General features: G+C 37.9%; 1 protein-coding gene across 5 annotated transcripts in view; it reads right to left on the reverse strand.

Moving 5' to 3' along the window:
- The window catches only part of ATP8A1 (ATPase phospholipid transporting 8A1), a 234308-nt gene that overhangs the window by 47998 nt on the left and 159424 nt on the right, over nucleotides 1-26886 (reverse strand). For all 5 annotated transcript variants that reach the window (XM_055588440.1, XM_055588437.1, XM_055588436.1 and 2 more), the window contains 4 exons: nucleotides 7427-7610; nucleotides 7225-7335; nucleotides 464-538; nucleotides 237-359 (listed from right to left, as the gene is read on the reverse strand). In XM_055588440.1, coding sequence (XP_055444415.1) covers nucleotides 237-359; nucleotides 464-538; nucleotides 7225-7335; nucleotides 7427-7610 — 493 coding nt within the window. The remainder of the gene's footprint in view (nucleotides 1-236; nucleotides 360-463; nucleotides 539-7224; nucleotides 7336-7426; nucleotides 7611-26886) is intronic.

Consider the following 26886-nt stretch of genomic DNA (forward strand, 5'->3'; position numbering starts at 1 on the left):
AGAGGGCCACCCCCTCTGCCTGCCAGGCCCACTTTACTGCTGCCTGGCAAACTCCAGTGAATTGTGGTTACAGTTTAAATTCACAGCAAAACCAAACACCTTCTCAGATCATATCAGAACCTTAAGCAAATCTGGCCTGCCATGGTCAGGACCCTGGAGTTTCCTTGGCTTTAGAAGACTGATGCCCCAAGCAACTGGAGCAATAAAGCAAGTTCCACCAGGGCACTGGTTCCTACCTTGGTGTTGAAGTCCAGGGCATTCTGAGATGTTTTGTACAATTCAGGATACTTCAACATATTCTCCTTTCTGCATGATCTCTCAAATATTCCCAGAGTTAAGGGTGGCATTGCTGTAAACATCTAAAGTACACAAACTAGTCATTATACCAGGTAGCCAAACGCAGGGTGATCTTCTATCTCAAAGTATTCAATAGAACAGGAGTAATTAAAAGTCCTAAACTTACCACATTATAAAGACCTATGCACCATCTCTCAAAGAGGATCTGTCCAGAAAAGCCATTCACGAAGGCAAACCAGATCTAGGAAGAAAATAGTCCAAACTCCCAAATTAGAATGCAGAAACCATAAAGTCAGTGTTTAAAATCTGCTGTTACTCAACCAGTGCATAAGAGCTTCACATAGTACTTTCATGATTCTCTTGAAAATGGCGTTTCTTTGCTTTACTTTTTAATTTGAAGGGATTCTTTCGTAAGGTCTTTGCTATTTAGGTCAGGATTGGTTCCACTTGTTGAATCAAAAAAGAACTATACCAATAGGCAATCATAGATTAAAAAAAAATTAGGTATAATCTTGTTTCCTAAAAGACACTTTAGAGAGTATATTTTATGCCATTAAAATTTTAGACCTTTAATTCCCCTTTAAAATATCTATCTTCTGGTAGTTAAAGATTTTTTTAATCATAATTAAAACTTTTGTTTATTTAGAAAATAAAATAATTTCCTATACTAATACCATCACCATTTATTGTCTTCTGCTTTGGTTATAGTCATGTAGCTCATTTATATACATTCAACGATTTATCTTACTGGAAACCTGTATGCAGCATCATGTCCTGTTCCTTTTCTTCTTAACATTGTATAATACATATTTTCTTAAGTTGTTACATACCCTTTAAAATGATGTTAATGGAAATGGATATATATCTCCTACTATTTTGGATATTTAGCTTGCTTCTGTTTTTTTCTACTATACTTAATTCAGAACTGAATATTCTTTCAGAAATCCTAAATATCTCAATTTCTTAGGCTGAATTACTTTGAGTAAAATATAGCTTAGTTGAGGTAAAATTGACATATAAAAATGACACACATTTAATGTATACAATTTGGTGAATTTGGACATATGCATGAAACCATCACCTAATCAAGATAACAGACATATCCCATCATCTCCCCAAATTTCCTCCTATTCTTTTCCCTTTTTCCTTTTGGAATGAATTCTTAGAAGTAGAATTAATGTGTCAACGTATTTAACCTTTTAAAAAATATTTCTTGATAATTATAGCCATCAGAATGCAAAATTTGAGTTTATAATATTAAAAATATTTTGTAACTTCAATTTATACTTAGATTAAAAACTAATCTTTAACTAATAGAGCGACATGTTCTTATATATTTTGCAGTTTTTTAAAAGCAGAAAACTGAACTTTGCCTACAAAATTAAGGGACAATAAAGAGAAACTTTCTCCAGCATATTTAAGACAAGTGGAAAATTTAAGTGAATGTTAGTAAATCAATAATCCCTATGTTAGTTTAAAAAAAGCAGGACTAAAATGTAATTAAAAATCATATTGATCTGGAAGAGAAAAATGTCTGGCCCAACAAGACATAAACACAAACACAAAGCCAAACTATCACAACAACAACCAAGAACCTGTTAGGGGACAGCAGTCTGGACGTGCTGGTTACGTGAATTTTTGAACTGGAGTTGCACGGACTTTGCTACACTTCACGTTTCATTTAACCTCATTATGGAAGCATGAATTGCTACAAATTCCCCATTTATCAATATGTACCCAGGCTGGCCTCCCTATGAACAGTTTCTGTACACACATTGATCTTTTTCCTTTTTATAGGGAAAGGAATGACTGAGCATATATAAAAACCAATGTCGGCTTCATGAGATGGAAAAGAGAACAAAGCAGTAATAGCACATGAAAAATAAGTCCAGATTGTGTCAGGGTTGTAACACGCATTAACGACAACAAGAACAAAAGCATAGAAATGGGAGGCAAGTCTGAAATTCTCACTTGCTTGCCACATATATTTACAGAAAAGATTTGAACTTGTGCTCTGAACTAGAAGCCAGATCATTCATTGCTACATGCAAAAGTACTTAGCATCTTCATGCGAAGTTCAATTTATTCCTTGGAGACTTCCTTTATTCCTTGCAGACTTTAAACTTTTTTTTTTTTTTTTGGAAAGCGTTAAGTAGACACAAACTGACAGGAGAGACTTCAACGCCATCTATTGTGTTTTCACATTTGGTCCTTTTGAGATGTGGATTCTGTAAATACATATTTGTGATACTCTGGGTGATGGTAATGTTTTCCCTGTAGGTGACTGTGAAGCTCATTCAGATTTCTTATGGTATGATGGTAATATAAGGAATTTTTAAACACAGACTTTCAGTTGTGGCCTGAATAGTCTATGAAGACGCAGCCTAATCTTCGTTGGTCTGAAGAAAGCTGAAGCTGCACACATACCAAATTCCTTTAATGGACATGATTCGGCTCAAAGGTTAGTTATAAATGCATTTGCAAACATCAATACTGTATAATAGGAGACATTTATGTTAATAAATTTGTGTGTGGATAAACATTTGTAAATGTGAATGGTCTCCTGGTCTATGTAAATTTGGTGATTAAAACACCACTATGAGCTTGAAATCGAGGAATCTAAATTTGAAATTTAGGAATCTAAATCAATGGATACTTATATTCAGTTTCCAATTCAAAATAACTTGCAAATAAGCTAACACACTTGCAGTCCAAGTTTATTTTAAAATGCACTACTTAACTAACTGCTTTATGAGAAAAATGTAGACATTTTAAAGTTGAAAGCTATCAAAGCATTTTTGCCTTTTTATTTTTCCTACTGAAAGGTATGTGAACATGTTTCTAGAAACTCTCTTCCTGTGCTTTAAAAAGTTAATATTTTAATTTTTTTTAAAGGAGAAATGACTAGATAGGAATTGACTCTTCTAATATAGTACCCACATCTTAATATAAATATTTTGGCACTGAAGTTTACATATTTTAAAGGAAAGAGAGATTTTTAATAGTGAAGACGTCTACCAGAAGGCTGATTTCAAGTTAGTCTGAGATTTGCAGTTTAAAGACACATTAGAAATGCATCCCATACTAAATAAAACAATACCTAAATTACTATAAACACATAAAAGTCCCTCCCTTGACTCAACAAAACCATGGATGCAGAAAGAAAACATGAGTCCCTCTGGGGAGGTATCTAAATTATTTAAATTCACAGGAAATCCATATCTCAGCAGAACTTGGTGGGAAAGTATCACCTCATTGACTTTAATCAAAGCTTCTGGAAATCAGAAACGCTACACTGCCTTGGGATCTTACCAGAAAACCTGGATGTGACCAACTGTTTGAGAGAGAAGGTCTTACTTTGCTAGCAAGGAGTCAGATGTTTCAGAGAAACTAAAATCTCTCGCGAATGCCAGTCATTCCAATGAACACCTAGAGTCGCTGCTGAGTGGCCACCACTAGCAAGTGCTTTATACCGCCACCTGCCAAATCTGTTTTTATTTGTTTGGCTATAATTTATGGCAATGGAGTAGCTAGATGGTGACATTCCTGGCAGTACAGCAATGGGAAAAGCAGTTTTTACAGATAGTCTCTAAAACCCATAGTGTTCCATACTATTTCTTTATTAGCAAAGAAACTTCAGACCTGCCTGTCCTGGTATTATTTTCTAACTTTTGCGTCCCAGTAGAGGCGTGGCAGTTACAGCTTCACAGACATTTCCCTGATGGAGCATTTCTGCATATTAAACAGCAGCTTACAAACAGTCAATGAGCCCTCTGCTCCCACGCCCGATCAGCACAAAAAACTGAAAGGGGAGATTCGAGACTGGCAGTTGTCCTCACTAGAGACATTCAATGATGTGTTTTCTGTCTATTCATTCACAGTATTGACATGAGCCATTAACATCTGCAGAACTTGTTTTAGCTGGCAAAAGTTGGGTATCTGGGAATTGATTTAAAAGGTCAATTCATTTCCAAGATAGTTGAATTATATTCAAAATACATTTCCATAAACTGCTAAAATAAAAATAACTTAAGAATGAGATTTCCAGTAAAGTTTAGGACTGACTTCCTTTCCAATGTGTAAAGAATTTGATCAGTGTTAGTTATCTCTCAAAGAGGCTTTAAATTCAAAGCCAAGTGAAATTTAGGGCTAATCAACCACAAATTGCATAACTCTGGATTTGAAACAGAGCGTGCAGATTTAGTTTTTCATTTGAGTTTGATATATTTTATGTCTCCCATTAGTCCGTAATTTTGACCACTTCATTGTTGATTGTCAAATAATCTAGATTTAAAAAGTGGCAAGTTGAGTACTCATTTCATTTTACACAATTATATTTTTGCAAGCAGATTTATTGCTGCCAGTGGCTTTAAAATCCCAGATACTTCAAGATTATATGTAAATCAACTGTATAAATTGGTATTCTTTCTAATGCCGATAAATGTTGAGGGATGAGAAAAAAAATCTAACTAGAAAAGTTAGGACTATAGAGGGGACTGAGAATTGAAAATAATTTTATTAGAAAAGAATAACAAATTTATATAAACAGAAAATATTTTGTATGATCTCATATGCTATTTTGGAAGTGTATTTTGTTTCAAAACAGACTATTTCAGACCAAATTCAGCAGTAATGAACAATAACTAAATTCATAGATTATTCTGTTTATGTTCCCAAGTATTTAATTATGGTATATGATTATTTTACCGAATGGGTTGCAATCTAATTACAGATTTTTAGTGACCAACAAATAAAACTGCCCGCATACTTCGAAACTAAAAAACCCAGGGATCGAACCTGGGTCTTCTGGATTGCAGGCAGATTCCTTGCCGTCTGAACCATCAGGGAAGCCCTTAATTTTATTAATCTGACTCATAATAAGAACTATGCTCAGTCAACATTTTGATAAGAAGATAAGCATTCTGACAGGCATAAAGAACAGCTGAAGCAAACATACAGCAGTTTCCAACGAACATCTCAGCAGGGGAAATGTAAAGTCTACAGACTGTTTTGTTTATAGTGTTACTTTTGTGGCATAAAGTATGAGATATTATTTTCAAATGGCACATGGGAAGGTTCTGCCTCTTCTGATGGATGTGTAGAAGCAGTCAACTGAGTAGAGGGCAAGGTGGCATAAACAAACGTGTAAGGGAGCCCAGGGCAGATTTATGAAGGTGTAGGCAGGTCCTCTGACAGGAGTGGAAGATGGAGGGCTTTCTTAACAAGCTATGGAGCACTCCTTGTTGGGCTCTGTGAAGCTGCAAGAGGAGCAAGGAACTGGTAACGCCTAGAGTTTAAGCATTACGAATACAGCTTCTTATGAAAAGATGGTCATATTTTTTCTTTTTAAATATAAAGAACTTACTTATCGCATCCTGAGTGTTCAGTTTACTTATTCACCTACTGGTGCTATGCTACCCAGAGGAATAGCCGCTGGCCATGTGGTTCTTGAATACTTGAAACGTGATTAGTCCAAACTAAGATACGCTGTATGTGTAAAATACGCACTAGACTGTGAACACTTAGTTATGACGAAAAGAATGTGAAATATTGCTTTAATAATTTTTTATAGAGATTCCAAGCTGAAATAATAATATTGAATATATAGAGTTAAATGAAATATAATTTAAAATTAATTTGGGCTTTAATTTTTACTTGTTGTTGATGTGGTTCCCAGAAAATGTAAAATTACACATGTGGTTTGCTTTATATTTCTATTGGCAAGTTTTTGGAGGATAGAAACCTCGCGCGATTTACTTCAGTTACTGAACTAACCCTGGTGCCTGGCAGCCTGTGGAGACTGCAAAACATGTTTGCAGAATAAAATGCATCCTTTCAGAAATGATATTCCTGACCCAGGTTAAGTTTACATGTTAAAAATGTTATATTTGCCATATGAAAAGGAATATAGAAATTCCTTGTGATCCAGACACAGTAATCGAACTATTCTGATAATTTTTAGACAAATTCCTCATTATCTGGACTCTTGTTTCCTACCAAATCCAGACACCAAAACCGATCTGAAGAGCAAGGAATACTTCTATCCAATTATGTAGGCCTGAAACATAATAAGAACTATAGGATGACCAATACTAGAAAAACTACCTGTGTATTTTTATTGATTAGATCCCTTAGTTGGAGAAGGCAATGGCACCCCACTCCAGTACTCTTGCCTGGAAAATTCCACGGACGGGGGAGATTGGTAGGCTGCAGTCCATGGGGTTGCTAAGAGTCGGAGATGACTGAGTGACTTCCCTTTCACTTCTCACTTTCATGCCTTGGAGATGAAATGGCAGCCCACTCCAGTGTTCTTGCCTGGAGAATCCCAGGGACAGGGGAGCCTGGTGGGCTGCTGTCTATGGGGTCACACAGAGTCGGACAAGACTGAAGTGACTTGGCAGATCCCTTAGTAAAACTGACATCCTCAGTTTTGTCCACTATTCCTTTCCTTTTTTTAAAAAATTGATTTTTATTGCATAGTTGCTTTACAATGTTGTGTTATTTTCTACTGTACAGCAAAGTGAATCAGCTATATGTGTATCCCCTCTTTTTTTTGGGATTTTCTTCCATTTTCCCTTCCTTTTCTCTTTAAACACAGTTTTCCTCATGTGCATCCCTTAACAATTTACTGTTTTCTCTCGTATGTTTGTGAACTTTATAAAAACTGCTATGTAGTTTGTAGTTTTTTAAAACTGTACACATTACTTTATTAGCAATTATAATTCAACATTCCTTACCAAAGCAACATAATGTTTTTAGCCAGAATTTCAATATTATTCTCCACAGCTGACAAACTTTTTAACATATTCAGAAGTTAAAAAAGTGGGCTGATGAAGGGTTCATTAAAATTATGAAGAAATGTCTTCCCCAAAATGTTTCAAATATATATGCAAATGACAAGGATTTTTAAACTTAACTTGCAATTACCTCGATAATATAGAGGACTATATTCTTGTAGAAGCAGTATAAGATACACTTGGAGACTCTGTTATAGTTCCAGGCACCATGAACCATCAACAAATTCTTCAAATATTTGAACTAAAATAAGAATGGAAAAAATTAACATTTTCCTCTTCATAGTGTCAGCTGACAAAGATGAATGGTGTGTTTGGCAGAAATGATGGTTTACCTGAGCTATGGAGTAGTCAGAAGAATTAGCTGCCTGAAGGCCTTCATTGCCACTTATTCCTACTCCAACATGTGCCGTCTGTATCATACTGACGTCATTTGCTCCATCACCAATGGCGAGTGTTATGACTTTAACTTGTTTCTTAACCATCTCCACAACTTCAGATTTTTGAAGAGGAGAAACCCTTAAATAACAACAAATTATCACTTTTTTTCTGAAAAAAGGAATTTTAAGATGTCATTATCTTGAAGAATGAAAGCAGCAGAAGAGCTAAATGAATAGGTCTCTGAAGAATCATCATGGAAAAGTCTTACGTTTAAGTGTTTAAATCTCTGTTAGCCTGGTTTGCCACTTTAAGGGAAAAATAAAGTCACAGAAGCAAAACTCTAGGTGACAGATAGAAGCTACAATGGCCTTGTTAAATATTAGTTTCCCAGAATGTGTGCATAAATTTGTTAAAAGATGACATTTGTGTTCAGAAATCCCATTACTTCCTAACAAATAATATCAAGATTTCTGATTCTTCACTTTTGAATGAGAAAGAAAGCCAGAAAGGCTGTTGAATGATAGTTCAAATACCAATTGTTCTACTATACCTCGAAAATTAAAGTTTTGGACCTCCATAAGCTGATCTTAGATGATTCTTATACATTTAAACAATTTAAATAAACAATAAGGAACTGGGTACCTTCCCTACCTGTTCTCAGACACCTGGGTGAATCAACTAAAATACCAAGTACTTGATTACATAGTTCACGTGCCTGTTTCTTTTCTAAAGCTGCTGACAATGGCCAAGTAGAATCAAGCATCCTTTTATATAAAGGTGGGTCAGGAATAGAGAACACCAGCATCCATACTAAAGTTGTATGGTATTAATATAAACTTTGGAGCAACTTATCATAGACTTAAAACCCCACAAAAATTACAGTTCAATGACAAAATATTTATTTGCGTGATTAACTTAATCTAGTATCCATGCTATCTCGGTGCTTAGACAGAAAGAAAGGAAAACTGAATAGTGATCTGGCTCAGCAAACTATTAAGACAGTAATGAGCTACTGAGAAACAACTAATAGAGACAATGTTAGTGAGCAAAAGAAATAACCCAGAACTAAATTCTTTATCAAGGTTAAGTGCAGTAAATACCTGCTGGAACATCTGGTAAACCATTTATTAGCCTACTTAGAAATGAAGATCATTGCTCTGAGACTCAATACATCTTTGCACATTTTCCTGATTATTTCGTTAGGAAAAATTCCTAGCAGTGGGTATTTTGCTCAAATAAGTGCCTTCAGGAGGCCCAGCTGTCCCTTCTTAAATGCTTTAGCCAAGAACAGATTCAGTCTTTATTTCAAGTTTGAGAATCATTGTGTTAGAGTGTGAGTTGCCTGCAGAGTGAACAGGTCTCCTCATCTTTGTATTACTTGTGCTGATCCAGGATAAGTACTCAATAAATGCTTGCTATATGAAAGAATTATTTTTAATTCTTTCTCTGAATTTCCTTTCAGAGTCTGGCAACAGTACAAAGTGACACAACTGTGAATACAGGGAAGGAATGGATGAGTATCATATCATCAACAGGCTTTTCCACTGTTAGCTCTCATTTTTCTTTGAAGCAATTTTCATTTTCACATTTTATTTAATTTTTCTTAACAGGCTATTATAAATTGGTCAGCCCACTGGCTCTAGGCCAATGTTTCAAATATGAACTATAGCTGACATTTAGTAAATGTCAAAAAAGAATGCTCACCAAGAAATGATCTAAAAAGCAAATGGGAAATGGGCATGAAAAGAGCAAAGCATTTGAAAACATTTGTCAAATTCCCTTTACAACTTTACAGGCTCACAATGCAAATACATTGTGAAGTCACACTATGGGATCAATGGAGCTGAGAAACGCAAGTTTTTTTTTTTTTCCATAAGCTGAATGTATAATAAAGGATAAATCTCTGCATGGTGAACTAATATTAATGATTTAGAGAATCATCAGAAAAAAGCTGGACTAAACTTTGTTTTCTTTTCTTCATGACTATTACAACTAACCACTGCTTTCTTTGCTTGACATCACAATTTTTAATATCCCCAAATTAAAACTGGCTGAGGATTTTTACCAACACTATGAATGGAATGCCAGCCAAGCTATTTAAAATCCTAAAAGATGATGCTGTTAAAGTGCTGCACTCAATATGCCAGCACATTTGGAAAACTCAGCAGTGGCCACAGGACTGGAAAAGGTCAGTTTTCATTCCAATCCCAAAGAAAGGCAATGCCAAAGAATGCTCAAACTACTGCACAATTGCACTCATTTCACATGCTAGCAAGGTAATGCTCAAAATCCTTCAAACTAGACTTCAACAGTACGTGAACTGAGAACTTCCAGATGTCAAGCTGGGTTTAGAAATGGAAGAAGAACCAGAAATCAAATTGCCAATATACATTAGATCATAGACAAAGTAAGGGAATTTCAGAAAAACATCTACTTTTGCTTCATTGACTACGCTAAAGCCTTTGATTGTGTGGATCACAACAAACTGTGGAAAATTCTTAAAGAGATGGGAGTATTGGACCACCTTACCTGTCTCCTGAGAAACCTGTATGCAGGTCAAGAAGCAACATTTAGAATGGCCATGGAACAACAGACTGGTTCAAAATTGGGAAAGGAGTATATCAAGGCTGTATATTGTCACCCTGCTTATTTAACTTCTTTTTTTTTATTTAATTTTATTTTTAAACTTTACATAATTGTATTAGTTTTGCCAAATATCAAAATGAATCCGCCACAGGTATACATGTGTTCCCCATCCTGAACCCTCCTCCCTCCCCATACCATCCCTCTGGGTCGTCTCAGTGCACCAGCCCCAAGCATCCAGATACTGGATGCTTATTTAACTTCTATGCAGAGTACATCAAGGGAAATATTGGGGTGGATGAATCACAAGCTTGAATCAAGATTGCTGGGAGAAATATCAACAAACTTAGATATGCAGGTGATAACACTCTAATGGCAGAAAGTGAAGAGGACCTAAAGAGCCTCTTGATGACGGTGAAAGAGGAGAGTGAAAAAGCCGGCTTAAAACTCAACTTCCAAAAAACTAAGATCATGACATCTGGTCCCATCACTTCATGGCAAAGAGAAAGGGAAAAATGGAAACAGTGTCAGACTTTATTTTTTTGGGCTCCAAAATCACTGCGGATGGTGACTGCAGCCATGAAATTAAAAGACGCTTACTTCCTGGAAGGAAAGCTATGACAAACTTGGACAGCATATTAAAAAGTAGAGACATCACTTTGCTGACAAAGGTCTGTATTGGTTTTTCCAGTAGTTATATATGGATGTGAGTTAGACCATTAAGAAGGCTGAGTGTCAAAAAATTGATACTTTCAAGTTTTGGTGTTGGAGAAGACTCTTGAGAGTCCCTTGAACAGCAAGGAGATCAAACTAGTGAATCCAAAAGGAAATCAATCTTGAATATTCATTGGAAGGACTGATGCCGAAGCTCCAATACTTTGGCCATCTGAGGTGAAGAGCTGACTCATTGGAAAAGACCCTGATGCTGGGAAAGACTGATGGTGAGAGAAGTGGGTGATATAGGATGAGGTGCTTGGAGAGCATCAATGACGCAACGGACATGAGTCGAAGCAAAATCTGGGATATGGTGAAGGACAGGTAAGCCTGGTGTGCTGCAGTCCGTGGGACTGCAAAGAGTCGGACACGACTGAGAGACTGAACAAACAAAAAAACAAACATGGATGTCTAACTCAGGTCTTAAATCAGAGTATGAATTCCCTAGGCAAGAACAATATCTGTTTTTCTTTAAGAAAAGGCAAAGATGTAATGAGAGACAACCCAAATTACATTGCAAGTAGCACAAGTAAGGATATCTGCTTCCATTATCAAGATAAAACAGGACAACTGGAAGGACAATCCTTGGAAGAGGATTCAACAAACAGCAGAAGCTCTGGTATCTGATGGGTTTGAAATAGTAGTTGGTTGCTAAAGAAAGAGATCAGGTTTAAGTAGAATTCATAAAACAAAATATATATACCTTATAAAATTTAACTCAGAATATAAATGTACAAGCTTGTGATGTTAGGCAAAAAACCATAATCTGCAAAGGAGTTTGTGTTTGAAATTCTGCATATTTTTCTTACAGAAACCTCACTTTGAGGCACAATCCATGTCTTGTTTCATTAACTGGAAGCTACAGTGTCATGATGCCATCCACCCCAGTTTATTGTTATCTTGTCCCCAGCAATGTTTTCCTGGCAACTCAAAAAGTCTTTCTAGGCCATTATATTTGGTTTTCCTACCAACAATTTTGGCTAGACTATTTTTTGGTGGCTTATGAAACATCTAAGTGATGATTACTTTGAGAAGTACAATAAGAATAAATAGATTAAAGAATGAACACCCATGGATTCCTAGTAAGCACCAAGTCAACTCATGGAAGCAAAAGTGTAGGCATGTACTAAAGACTGTCCTTCCAGCCCTGGGTATGCTGTGCTGTGGGCAGGCTTCAGCATGTCTTAGGGAGGGGATGTGGTTTAACGGGACCCAGGTTAGTCAAGCTGAGATCAGTTAAACAATCTTCTACTATTCGTACAGCACTCATTTAAAAAATTATTTCTTGGTACAAGAGGTATTCAGTCAGATCAGTCGCTCAGTCATGTCCAATTCTTTGAGGTCCCATGGACTGCAGCATTCCAGGCTTCCCTGTCCATCACCAGCTCCCGGAGCCTACTCAAACTCATGTCTATCATGTCAGTGATGCCATCCAACCATCTCATCCTCTGTTGTCCCCTTCTCCTCCTGCCTTTACAAGATAGCAAAACCAAATTAGAAGACATTAAAAATGAGTGTTGCGGAAAGCTTTTTGATATACTTGTCAGTACTTAATAATTTCCGAGGATGTAGAAGTTAGCATGGGTAGCAAGAGCCTCCCTTGATGAGTCAGAATTTGACAAGGAGAGGCGAGTTCATGTCAGGTAAAAGAAATAGCATACATTAAATTTCACATTAAAAATTCTCCAGAATACTTTCCTTTCCACTGTGTATTTCCACCATATAAAAGTCCTCTCCTTTACTCATTAGTTTACTTTCTTAACTTTTATATACTTGCTTCTATATGTGTACAATTTTCTGAATAGTCTGGAACAACCTTACCACACTAGTTAATCTTCCCAATATCTATCAGAAACCACGAATTCATGGTTGAGAATATATGAAACCTAAATTTTATAAATACTGATAGTGATCCAATGCATAACTCATAGACATCATAAAAGTGCTCTGTTTTCTACCCTAGATGTATTTTCACCACCCAAGGGTCTGCATCAGTACTTAAATTATCCATGGTTGTCTTCTCTTCCACTGTTGCTCTTTCTTCTTTGGAAGAAGTCAGAGCCTCTGTGGAAAAGGACTGCGCATCGAGCATGTGCTGTAAAGTCCAGTTTTCTTCCCTGTGGCTCCACAAACAGAGGGTGGTCCTTTGCGATACAACCTAGCAGTACACCGGGTGCAGAATGCTCTTCAGATATTATCTTGGCTGCAGTTTCTGCATGTGTTATTCATTAGTTTTCTTACTTGCTATGTAGTAACTCTCACTGCCCTGTGAACATTAGTTTGGAGTACTGGAAATTTTTACCATTTAATCTAGAAAGTATATACGGTGGCCCATCTTACGTGAGCCTCATTTTGCACTCTTTTAACGGGATAAGCGAAATGAATCACCTTTTAGAATGGAATATGGATAAGGATTATATGTACACGTGTATATATATATATATATATATATATACAGTCACATAATAAAGAATATTTAAAGGACTTTTTATAGGTAGCTAAAGTATGATAATTTATCTTACTGTATTGTGTATTTAGGTTAATAACCTAGAAAAACCTATTATATATACTAAAAATTAGGCCAATAATACATTAACTTAAAAACTCATATTGTAAACTTAAAAATTACTATAAAGTTGCTTTCAGAAAGTAAATTTAGAAAACACACTGAGAACATGGAGGAATACAGTATTTCTTCATTATCCTGAAGCGTTTTGTATAATGACCTTGTATTTGTACAGCCTTTGCATTTAGGAAGCGAGAGAGCTGCTCCTGGTGACTATTTAGAGGTCAGGATCATTAGTGGGGAATCTGCTGTACTTTCCTTTGCAACAAACTTCCTAAGTTTTCTCTTTGTGAATATCAGTCTATTCCCCATTGAGTCATATTCTGCTGACTAATAAAGAAATTACAAAAGGAGAAATACCTAAGAGAAAAATTTATGAGACCGAACTTAACTCTTCTTTGAACTAAAATTTGTAGGCTCATTTATAAAGTTTTGAATTGAGGAGGAGTTAAAACATGGCAAAAATAATTTGGGCTACACATGCTAAAATTATATAACCATTACAGTGCTTCCAGAAACTCACCATCAATTTATTACTGGAATGAAAACAGCCATTTATATAGCAAATCCTAAAAATGATTCTTAGCATAGGGTATATAATGAAACATTCACCCATTACTAAGTAAGAAAGTTGTGTTATTCAAATGACTGATGAGTGAGTGCTTTCCTAGTCTCCAAAAGCAACATCTGCTGATACACTGTGAAGTCAGAGCCATCAAGGGCAACTTGTAATTCAAGGATTCAATCTACAGAAACAAAATACAGACAGCCCGGCCACAGGACACAAAAGGAAAGTATCTTTGATTCCTTTTGTAATGCATTTTAGATGTAAAACTTCTCTTTTGTGGAATTATGTGGTTATAAGTAACCTTCAGTTTCAATGGTTCAGATATTTTAAATAATGACTGATCACATTGACAGTAATATATGTTTGCATATGCATGTATGTATGTGTGTATAGGCACACTGAACTATTGACTGGCAAATATACCTTACAAAAGGCACTAAAAAGAAGATACTTACTAGTAGAAATATTTATTATAGTATTCACACCATAGGACAGTTTGTCCACAGTGGTACTGCTCATTAAAAAAAAAGAGAAATCCATCCATCCATCCATCTATCCAGTTATCTGGGACCTAACATTGTATTTAGCATATAGCAGACTGCTGTAAGCAACAGGAATCAAAAAATAATACAGTAGTGGTGCCTTAAAATATTAATTTGGATCACTCAAAAGATATATACATGCCTTAATTAAAAATACTTTTCTTGCTAAAAAATGGTAACCATTATTGGACAACACAGGGTTGTTACAACCTTCAATTTGAGAAAGCACGAAGAATCCAGTATTCATTACCTAGTTCCTCTATACTCTAAATATACAATAGGCTGCCTCTGAACTGTGAACTGTCAAATATGAATAAGAATTGTAATCTTGGCATCATGGATGAGATTATTTTCTCTTTTTTGGCAAAATGTCCATTTACTCAGTTCCTTTACTACATGGTGAAATTTCTATGGAAGAATATAAGGAGAAGAAAGGAAAAGAGAGTAGATATCAGAACCCTCCTTCTGCCCCTAAGAGATATTAACTTAAGGACTTTTATTGAGCTATTGACCCAGGAGTTAAATGTTAAGAGCCTATAGACAGTGGTTTCTCTATGGACTCTTGCTACAAGGAGACGGAAGTTTCTCCAATAGGGACCGGCCCAGCCACCTCTGTCTAGGAGCCTCACATGATAGCATTGGTGGGCTTTCCACTGGGAAGCACATCTACTCAAGAAGGATGACTGCCCTCCCCCTTCATGCTCTGCCCGATGGTGACCTTGCTCTCAAGAGTGGTAAGACCAATGGCCCCAGCTCCCATTCACTGGATCTGTTTGGAGACCACGTGGGCACTGATTCTCTTCCCTTTTCCCATGACTCTGGGTAGGTAAGGAAGAGCTGAAGCATCTTAGTTGTTGCTGTTTAGTCACTAAGTCGTGTCCAACTCTTATGAACCCATGGACTGTAGCCCACCAGGCTCCTCCATCCATGGGATTCTCCAGGCAAGAATACTGGAGTGGGTTGCCGTTTCCTTCTCCAGGGGATCTTCCTGACCCAGGGACTGGAGCTGCGTCTCCTATGTTGCAGGCAGATTCTTTACCACTGAGCCACCTGGGAAGCTAGAGCTTCTTTAAACTTAAATAAAATCAGCTTGCCCGTCTTTCTTTCCTTCCTCCACTTCCCCACTCCCTTGTTTTTGAATTTTCTCCTATGTAGATGGGCTTCTCCAAGGAACCTTCTCTCAGAAAGACCTAGTGGAAGATGGAACATGTGGTAGCAGATGGTACCGACAGACACTGGAATAAAATCCTGATGATGCCATTAATTAAAAAAAGGAATTCACTAGATTTCAGAGTCACAATTACCTGTCAACACAAAACCTGTGAGAGTCCTTTGGGGAAACAGGAAATGTTGGATGACTATCAGCAGATAAATGGCATGGAGAGAAAGAGTGGTGTGCCAGAGGACACAGAGAACAATCAGGTGGGGAAAGCTTTCCACCCTCTCTATGGCGCCCTGTGCAAGCCTGGGGTGACCAGTGTGACGGGGCTGAGACTGGGCTGGATAGAGCTAAGGGGTTCCTCTCTCTTTGCAACTGTGAACTTTGGCTTAGGCTTAGAATCTCTGGAAACTCAAAGTCCACAAAATAATGTGAGAAACAAAACATGCCAATTTCAGGATTATCTCCAAGGTTCTAAAGCTAAAACCTCAGGACAGTTCTAAACTCTTGCCTAGGAAGAAGAAAGTCACACCTTTCTGGTCAACCTCAGGGCGTGAAGCCAGGGCAGGGACAGGTGCCAATATTATGGATGTGCTGAGAACCCTTGATTGTTACCTCATTAGGGCAATTCCATCAGAATGTGGCTGTCTCTAACAAGAGCAGTGCTTGGGTAAAGACACTGGGGTAAAATAGGGATTCCCTAAGCTCAGACTGAACCCTATTTGAACTCTTCCAAATTTGCCTCAACTTAGGACCCAGCTTTCATCTTTCCTCCGAAAGGAATATTACTGCCCCATAGGGCAAATGGGGAAAAATAGTTTCACAGGAATATTTATAAGACAGGAGAAGCTCATGAACACAAAGAAATACAGTAACTTATAAGAAAACAGAACTTGTAAAAACAAACCTAACAAGAATTTAAAAGAAGTATGAGGGGGAAAAAACCCTGGAAAGATATGGGAAGATACTGGACATGTGAGACTGAAATAAGCAGTTATAAAGAAGAACCAATTAAAAATATGTTACATAAAAATGTAACTGCTAAAATAAAGAAACCAATAGGAAACTGATATAACCTGAAAGTGTAAATTAAAAAATTTCCCAAAAGATACCAGGAAATTAAAGGATAGATTGTGAGAAAAATTAAATGAAGGAAAAAAGGTGACTACACATATATAATGGGAATCCAAGAAGAGAACAAAAAAGGATAAATGAAAAGAATGATGAGTAACTTCAAAGAATTAAAGATATATATCTCCTTAGACTGAAATGACTATATTAATATAGCACCAAAATGTAAGAAAAAAGTTTCCTATCACCAGACATATTATGGTTAAACTAAGATTAAGAAATATTTCTATAGCCTCATGAGAGAAAAAGTAGATTACTTACAAAATAAGTAACCTGACTAATCCTGGATGCATGTACAAAATTACTTTAATATCTTCAGTTTTTGTCTCTATGAGGGAAGGGAAGAAAGACTTTAATACACACAGACAATAAGCACAAGTATGGTTATCAGAACATTAGAGATAATCAGCACAGTACAGATATAGATTGTAAAGCTTTCAAACCAGCTAAAAAATTTTTTTTTAACTTGTATGCAGAGTACATCATGTGAAATGCCAGGCTGGAAGACTCACAGCTGGAATCAAAACAATCTCAGATATGCAGATATCACTCTAATGGCAGAAAGCAAAGGGGAAATCAAGAGCCTCTTGATGAGAGTGAAAGAGGAGAGTGAAAAAGCTGGCTTAAAACTGAACATTTAAAAAACTGACATCATGGCATCTGGTTGCATCACTTCATGGCAAATAGATGGGGAAGTGAAAACAGTGACAGGTTTTATTTTCTTGGGCTCCAAAATCACTGCAGACAGTGACTGCAGCCATGAAATTAAAAGAAACTTGTTCCTTGACAGAAAAGCTATGATAAACCTAGACAGAGTATTAAAAAGCAGAGACATCACTTTGCTGATAAAGGTCCATATAGTCAAAGCTACGGTTTTGCCAGTACTCATGTACGGATGTGAGAACTGGACCATAAAGAAGGCTGAGTGCCAAAGAATTGATGGTTTCGAACTGTGGTGCTGGAGAAGACTCTTGAGAGTCCCTTGGACTGCAAGGAGATCAAACCAGTCAATCCTAAAGGAAATCAACCCTGAATATTCACTGGAAGGACTGATGCTGGAGCTGAAGCTCCAATACGTTGGCTACCTGATGCAAAGAGCCAACTCACTGGAAAAGATGTTGCCACTGGGAAAGACTGAAGGCAGGAGGAGATGAGGACAACAGAGGATGGGATGGTTGGATGGCATCACTGACTCAATGGACATGAATTTGAACAAATTCTGGGAGATAGTGAAGGACAGGGAAGCCTGGCGTGCTGCCGTCCACGGGCTCACAGAATCAGAAACAACTTAGTGACTGAACAACAACAATGAAAATCTGTTTCACACAGTGGAAGTTATGGGGAGAATATAGAAATAAAAAGCATAATAAATGGAAAACCCAAAATAAGACTAAAGAAATAAGGCTGAATATGGCAATAAATATAATATGTACAAATGGGTTAAATTCACTGATAGACAACTTATTGACCAGAGATGTATCAACATATCTTATTTTGTTGTTGTTGATTCTTTTAAGATTCAGGGATGATTTCCTTTACGCTTGACTGGTTGGATCTCCTAGCAGTCCAAGGGACTCTCAGAAGTCTCCTCCAGCACCACAGTTCAAAGGCATCAATTCTTTGGCACTCTGCCTTCTTTATGGTCCGGCTCTCACAACTGTATATGATCACTGGGAAGATTATAGCCTTGACTATACAGACCTTTGTTGGCAGAGTGATGTCTCTGCTTTTCAATACACTGTCTAGGTTTGTTATCGCTTTCCTGTCAAGAAGCAATCATCTTCTGATGCCATGGCTGTAATCACCATCCGCAGTGATTTTAGAGCCCAGGAAGAGGAAATCGGTCACCACCTTTTCACCTTTTATTTGCCATGGCAATTAACATGTCTTTTGTTACCCAAATATTATTGACTGCAGAGCTTTCAGTATTCACTTACATAACTGATTGCTGGCCACAGGTTTAGTTTCTTCAAAAAATCCCTCAGTCAACAATGTGTTAAAAGACAGAGATTCTTCCATTATTAAAACAAAAAGACTCAGCAATATGGTGTTTAAAAGAGATACACTTCATAATAACAGCTAACATAACATTTATTTGCTCACTATGTTTTGAACTCTTTACTTGTTTTAATTTTTTCTATTCTCAGAAGAACACTATATGAGATTGGTTACTAGTATTGCCAGTTTACAAATGAGGGCAGTCAGGCACAGAGAGATTTACATAGCTTAAGATAAAATAGCAAGTAAGTGGTAAAGCCAGAGTTCAATACTCAGTTGAGTTCAGTCGCTCAGTCATGTCCAACTCTTTGTGACTCCATGGACTGCAGCACGCCAGGCCTCCCTGTCCATCACCAACTCCCGGAGTCCACCCAAACCCATGTCCATTGAGTGGGTGATGCCACCCAACCATCTCATCCTCTGTTGTCCCCTTCTCCTCCTGCCCTCAATCTTTCCCAGCATCAGGGTCTTTTCAAATAAGTCAGCTCTTTGCATCAGGTGGCCAAAGTGTTGGAATTTCAGCTTCAACATCAGTCCTTCCAATGAACACCCAGGACTGATCTGCTTTAGGATGGACTGGTTGGATCTCCTTGCAGTCCAAAGGACTCTCAAAAGTCTTCTCCAACACCACAGTTCAAAAGCATCAATTCTTTGGCGCTCAGCTTTCTTTATAGTCCAACTCTCATATCCACACATGACCACGGGAAAAACCATAGCCTTGACTAGACAGACCTTTGTTGGCAAAATAATGTCTCTGCTTTTTATTTATTTTTATTTTTTTTTTTGTCTCTGCTTTTTAATATGCTGTCTAGGTTGGTCATAACTTTCCTTTCAAGGAGTAAGCATCTTTTAATTTCATGGCTGCAGTCACCATCTGCAGTGATTTTGGAGCCCCCCAAAATAAAGTCAGCCAGTGTTTCCACTGTTTCCCCATCTATTTGCCATGAAGTGATGGGACCGGATGCCATGATCTTAGATTTCTGAATGTTGAGCTTTAAGCCAACTTTTTCACTCTCCTCTTTCACTTTCATCAAGAGGCTCTTTAGTTCCTCTTCACTTTCTGCCATAAGGGTGGTGTCATCTGCATATCTGAGGTTATTGATATTTCTCCCGGCAATCTTGATTCCAGTTTGTGTTTCTTCCAGCACAGCATTTCTCATGATGTACTCTGCATATAAGTTAAATAAACAGGGTGACAATATACAGCCTTGACGCACTCCTTTTCCTATTTGGAACCAGTCTGGTGTTCCATGTCCAGTTCTAACTGTTGCTTCCTGACCTGCATACAGGTTTCTCAAGAGGCAGATCAGGTGGTCTGGTATTCCCATGTCTTTGAGAATTTTCCATAGTTTATTGTGATCCACACAAAGGCTTTGGCATAGTCAATACAGCAGAAATAGATATTTTTCTGGAACTCTCTTGCTTTTTCGATGATCCAGCGGATGTTGGCAATTTGATCTCTGGTTTCTCTGCCTTTTCTTAAACCAGCTTGAACATCTGGATGTTCATGGTTCACGTATTGCTGAAGCCTGGCTTGGAGAATTTTAAGCACCAAGCAGTGTAAATTTAGACAGGACAGCATCCTTAGCCACTACATTATATAGAAAGATAGAGGATTTAGAGGGAAAAAAAGACAAGGCCATATAAAACAAAAGAAGTCCAGGTTAGCAATTTTAATATTAGTATAGAATTTAGGGCACAGAAGAGTCCATACTACTCAGAGAAAAATCTTTATATTCTTCTTATCAGAAATGATGTAAAAGTAAATTTGATAGGATTTCTAAGAGAAACAATTTTAATAATAGATACCAATGCACCGAGTATATTAACCTATTCATTCCTCATAGATCTATAAGAACAATTATTTTAACTCTATTTTGTTTTTCTTATTTATTTTATTGGAGTTTGATTGCTTTACAATGTTGTGTTAGTTCCTGCTGTGTGACAAAGTGAATCAGCTATATGTATACATATATCCTCTCCCTCTTTATCTCTATTTCAAAGATACAGAAAACTGAACTGGAGAAGTTAAGCAGTGTGTTATTTAGCTAATAAGAGGTGGAGTCTGAACTTGAACCCTGGAAAGTTTGGCTCCCGAGCTTGAGTTTCAGATCATACGGCATTATAAATAGAAGGAAAAGGATGGACTGTTCGGTGTTGAGACTGAACCCAAAACTGTTCAGTACTGGGTATTGGGAGAATTTGCTTCCTATGTAGAAATGAATAATATTGGATCCCTTCTCATTCACACCACAAATATACATTAAAAATAAGCTTAAAGACCTATGCAAAAAACATAAATGTGTCAAGTTAACAGAAGGAAATGTAGGAGAATATCTTTGTAATTGGGAAGTTCTTACTATCTCAAAGAACAAATCATAAAGGGAAAAGCTAATGGAATTTGACTGTCTCGGGGTCAATTATTTATGCTCAAGGAAGAGTACCACAGACAGAAGAAGAGAGAGCCAGATTAGAAGACATCTGCCATGTCTAGACTCAACAAAGAATCAATATCCAGAACACACATATAATTCTTATACGAAAGCAGAAAGAAATATAGGAAACACAATAAAAAAAAACCTTCTTCAAAGGGAGAAGGAAATAGCAACCCACTCTATTATTTTTGCCTGGACATTTCCATTGACAGAGGAGCCTGGCGGGCTTCAGTCCATGGGGTTGCAAAGAGTCAAACACGACTGAGCGACAAACACACAACCTTTTTCAATGTGTTACTTTTCTTCACAGCAAGTAGAATCACTGACTTTATGTCTAATATATAATAAATCATTACCATTCACAGACACACAGTAGTTATTGCCTTTTGAATATGCATGTGTGTATTTATTTTATTGAGTAACAGCTATAATGTGAAGGCAGGGAGCATTTTTTTTCTTCTGTCATTCACTGCTCTGTTTATAGCACATATAAAGGTGTCTGGCACATAATGGGTTCTTTGAAAACGTTCCTTGAATGAATGAAAGAAAAAAAGGAAAAATGAATGCACTTCAAAAGCAGAAATCCAGAGAGGTAAATGGTTAAATAAAGAGCTACTCAGTCTCCCTAGCAATCACAGAAACAAAAATTGAGACAAAGTGCTACTTTTCAAACATCAAATTGGCAAAGTTATAAAATAAGGAATGCCAAGTGCAGGTGTTAAGGTAGGGAAATAGCAGCCTTCCTCCATGGCCTGGGAGTACACGCTAGTTCAGCTGGTTTGGAGCAATGAGACAATTCTGACTGAACTGATATCAGAGCCAAGCATTCCCATTGCTGCTGCTGCTAACTCACTTCAGTCGTGTCCGACTCTGTGCCACCCCATAGATGGCAGCCCACCAGGCTCCCCCGTCCCTGGGATTCCTGTTGCTAGGTATTAAGATATATCCTACTGTGTGGGTTCAAACACTGGGTATTCATTTCAGCACTTTCCATATTAGCAAAGATTTCGGGACAACCCATGTGGTGATCACTACGGGAATAGATAAAATGGTGTTTATACATTAGAGCAATAGTTAGCAGTGGTGCGAAAAAATAAACTTGTTCTACACATGGTAAATGAAAATGTCTTGGAAACACGTAGAAAAATAGAAAAGGCAAAAACTTTATGCTGGGATGTCATTATAAATAAGTGTCTATTCTTCGATTCAAATCACATATAACAATATTATATATTTTTTATAGTTACACAGATACACAAATAAGTATCACAGATAGATAGGAGCGTACTAAATGAGAATGCTTGTGTAAAGAGGAGTGAAAAATGACTGGGAATGTAGGGCAAACACTAAAGTAATATATAAAGATCCAAGAGTTCAAGACTCTATGATGCTTCCAGCTTAGGGAGAAGGTGGGAAGGAATTCAGCCTGATTCCTTTGTTGCTCTTTCCTTTCAGCACCTCGCTGGCAGTTTTCCTTAAAACAGAGGGAAGGCCCTGAGGTGACAGAGCAGGATCCACGTTTGTGGTCCTGGGTTCTTTTATTTCTTCATGTTTTTAGCTGTGCTGTGCCTGCGTTGCAGCGTGCGGTTTTTTTCTAGTTGCAGGGAGTATGGACCGCTCTCCAGTTGCAGAGCCTGGGCTCAAGGGCGTGCAGGCTTCAGCAGTCGCCACACATGGGCTTAGCTGCTCTGTGGCGTGTGAAATCTTCCCAGGCCAGGCATTGAACCTGTGTCCCGTGTGTTGGCAGGCAGATTCTTAACCAATGTACCACCAGGGAAGTCCCAGTCCTGGGTTCTTCATACATCTCTTGTCATTTACACTTCATTTTGAAACAGACTGACGTCAGGACATACCCAGTTTTTAAGGGGTTTGCTTGAATCCAAACACATGGAAAGATTGAATGGAGATGCCAGACTGTCACCACAGAAAGAACACCAGTCATTTTTGAGGAATCGGGGAGGAAGGGAAACAAGCCAGGTGAGGAGAGATGGGCAACGTCTCAGCTTTCAAGAAAAGAAAGAGCCTATAAATTACAGACTAGGGAGTCTGGGGTGAATTCCATCAAAATTATGGGAAAATTTCTGTCAGAATCAACTCCCTCTACTGTTCATTTATGAGCCACAGACACCCTCTAAAGAGCTGGCTGACTATGGTCCCAGGGTCAAATCCAGGCAGCATCCTATTTTTGCTTAAACTCTTGAGAGAACATAGTCACACCCATTCATTTACATATTATTTAGAGTTCCTCCCAAGCTACAATGTCATAGTTAAGTGGCTGTGACAGAGATTGCATGGCCAGCAAAGCCTAAAATACTATTTGGCTCTCTACAGAAACAGTTTGCCCACTTTTGCTCCATAAAATATTCCCTTCTGGAAAATGCTACCTGGAACCATCTCGTCTTTCATGCTTCAGTAAAAAGTCTGTTGTTGTACGTTCACATCTTTCTTCTCGCACTGCTCTCTTGGCAACATGCCTTTTGTTTTGAAGTAGGATGCTGTTTCTCTTTTATCGTCACTCCATGCCCCACAGCTTCTAGACTGCCACGACCTACTTACTATTCTACCTGATCTTGGCTCCTGGAACCCTAGTCTGGCTCGAAACACCAAACCTTTAATTTGCCCTAAGTGGGGCTCACTCACATAGGCTTATTCAGTTCAGTTCAGTTCAGTCGCTCAGTCGTGTCCGACTCTTTGCGACCCCATGAACTGCAGCACGCCAGGCCTCCCTGTCCATCACCAACTCCTGGAGTCCACTTATTACCAAGAAGGTAATCACTAGAATCCATCAAGGGTTCAAGGACAACCAGTTAAATCAAACTAACTCTGCCCCACATGGTGCGATCACTAGTTTGACAGAACAGAGAACATATATCATGTCCTTCGTAAACTGGAAAATGAAATCCTTTCATTCTCTCATGGTAGAACTGAAGGAGGACTGCAAGTCATCTCTTTGGTGGATCTGTATTTGACTGAAGAACACGTGAGAGTACTGATTTATTGACTGATGTAAAGCTTTAGGGAGGCCTTTAGTGGAAGGCCTCAGAGCTCTGTACTTAAAACTGCTCAACAGAAAAAAGAATTTGAATATAGTTATGGAAGATGTACATTTATTCCAAGTAAACAAGATACAAAACAGAGAGACTGAAATGAGTATGATATAACTTAAGAGGAATGGTGGCAGAAATCAAGATAGCAGTTATCCTTGGGAGGCTAATAAAATAAAGGTAGCATGAAAAGTCATCTGGGGTGCTGGTTATGTTTGGGTTATTGACACGAGAGTATGTTCACTTTGTAAAAATGCACTGAACTTTACACTTATGCTTGATGCACCTTCTAGGACAGTCTAACTCTGTTATATCAGAATTATACAATCTGTGGTTCTGTATGTTTATGTATGTAGGCTTCCCTGGTGGCTCAGATGGTAAAGCGTCTGCCTGCAATGTGGGAGACCCAGGTTTGATTCCTGGGTCAGGAAGATCCCCTGGAGAAGGAAATGGCAATCCACTCCAGCACTCTTGCCTGGAAAATCCCATGGATGGAGGCGCCTGATAGGCTACAGTCCATGGGGTCACAAAGAGTTGGACATGACTGAGCGACTTCACTTTCACTTTATGTATGTATACTGGTGTTGGTGGTTTGAGTAAATTGAGTCACATCTAAAACTATACAATGCTGTATTACAGTGGGATGCTATAGCATTTAGATTTCTCATAAATTTTTAGATATTTTGCCATCTAATATGGACTTCTCTGATGCTGTACATTATGATTGGCTACCAGGTTGTAATATGGCCACGTAGTTCCTTTAACATTACTCAGTAGAGGTAGAAAAGCAAATGAGATGATAATATTATGATAATATTATTATATTAAAGCAAAATATATGCAGTTATGAAGTTATAAAATTTATTCAGTGTGTCCTCTTTTAGCCATGTATGAAAGAAATATTCTCTCAACATTTCCAACATTTATTCATATTTCCTTGGAAGCAAATATAGGGTTGACATTCATTAAGAATTTGTAAGTCTTCTCAAAGCCAGACATCTGCTTGGCATTCAACGTGTTCACCAACTTCTTTCTTTAAAGGGATGTCTGTTGAGCATTTAGTAGCTTCATTTGTGCTTTATGGCTACCCTTTAAGTAGAACATTTATTTAGAGAAATCCTTAAAGTTTAAGACAATCCCCAAAGATTCGAGAAGCAGATCTGTCTTGACCCTTTACTTAACACACTAAGGCAATGACAAAGAGTATCCAAGGTGTCCCTTTAGACCCCTTCTTGGAGGGCCCCTCGATCAGACTAAGGTGAAAGGTTTTGCCTGGAATGCCACTCCCGAGCGACGACACGCACTGAAGTCAAGTGTTTTTTTATGCACTATGGGGAAAATGGCCTAAAAGGGGGTTAAACTTTGATTAGAGATGTTGCAAGTAGGGAAAAATGCTTACTTCAATTTAACTTCTGCTTCTCAGAAGACATGAGTACATAAATTATGTAGGAGAACGGTGATTACTAGACAGTCTAAAAGCTTGGAGGCTCTAGGCCAATTTTCAACCAACTGTCACAGAACATAAGTTTCAAAATATGTTTAAACTAAACTGACAACTGCAGAAAAAATGTAAGATTCTTTGAAAGGCTGCCTTATGTGAACTGACGAGGATCTCAGAAACCACATGCCATTTAACACACAGCAATAACTCCACTGCAACGTTCCCACTCTCTTCTGGAGGGGATAGTAAAAGAGGTTGACCAGATGCTTCCCTGAATTAGGCAGTTCCAAGCAGGAGACAGATTCTTTCTTGCATAGAAGTGGCCAACAGAGGTAGGGTTCATCCAAAGTCTGACAGGGCGAGAAGTCACCTGGCTCAGTGGCTTTCACGTTGGAAGGAGCTGATCCAGGAAGGGTGCGTGTGTGCATGGGCTTCACACCTTTCTATGCCAGAGAAGCTCCAATCTTAACTGCTGCAGACAGCTAGGCTCCCTGGAAGACTTCACTGCTATATGGCAACCTCTCCATTTTACAAGTTACAAAACCAGAGAGGTTCCATCAGGTATCCAAAGTGCCAGAGAGGTAAAGTCGGAACAAGTATTTCATGAATCCCCAACTATACAAGCTGTAAGACCTTAGGGCATAAAATATTGGTCACTGAGATGAGAAATTATTACCTGGTACAGTTAGTTTGCAGAATACCTCTTGCTTTTAGCTGTGTACACACATCTCCATGAGTCTTGGAGCAGGCTTTTCCCCTCTACCTGTCCAAGGAGTTCCAGGGAGCCTGTGAAATCTCTAACATGGCAAATTCAATTTTACATGTTTGTGCAAAATTCTTCAAAAGTATCTGTGATCACACTGAATGGAAAAAAAAATCAATGTACTTCAAGAAGGGAACAGAAGGGAAGGACCACAAGAGGAGTAGTTTATAACCAGGAAAACTTACCCTAGCATAAGATGCACATTTGCTATTGAACTACTCAGGTTATATGGATAAATTTGCACAGAGGTAAAAGCAAAAACTGCTTGTGGCATCTACGAAAATACAGTACTTGGAAGACTGATAAAAACAGATTTTATTGTACTTCTTGGGTTTTCCATAATTGAAAAAATTATCTGATGTAGAACATGCAACTTCATTCTGTAAACCAAAACCACGACTCCAAAGCCCTGAATAATTTGGGGGCCAGGGGATCATTCCTGTCTCTGAGTATTCCCTTTAGAAAATGAT

Source organism: Bubalus kerabau, chromosome 7 (assembly GCF_029407905.1).
Source record: "Bubalus kerabau isolate K-KA32 ecotype Philippines breed swamp buffalo chromosome 7, PCC_UOA_SB_1v2, whole genome shotgun sequence".
In the NCBI taxonomy this organism is placed as follows: domain Eukaryota; kingdom Metazoa; phylum Chordata; class Mammalia; order Artiodactyla; family Bovidae; genus Bubalus; species Bubalus kerabau.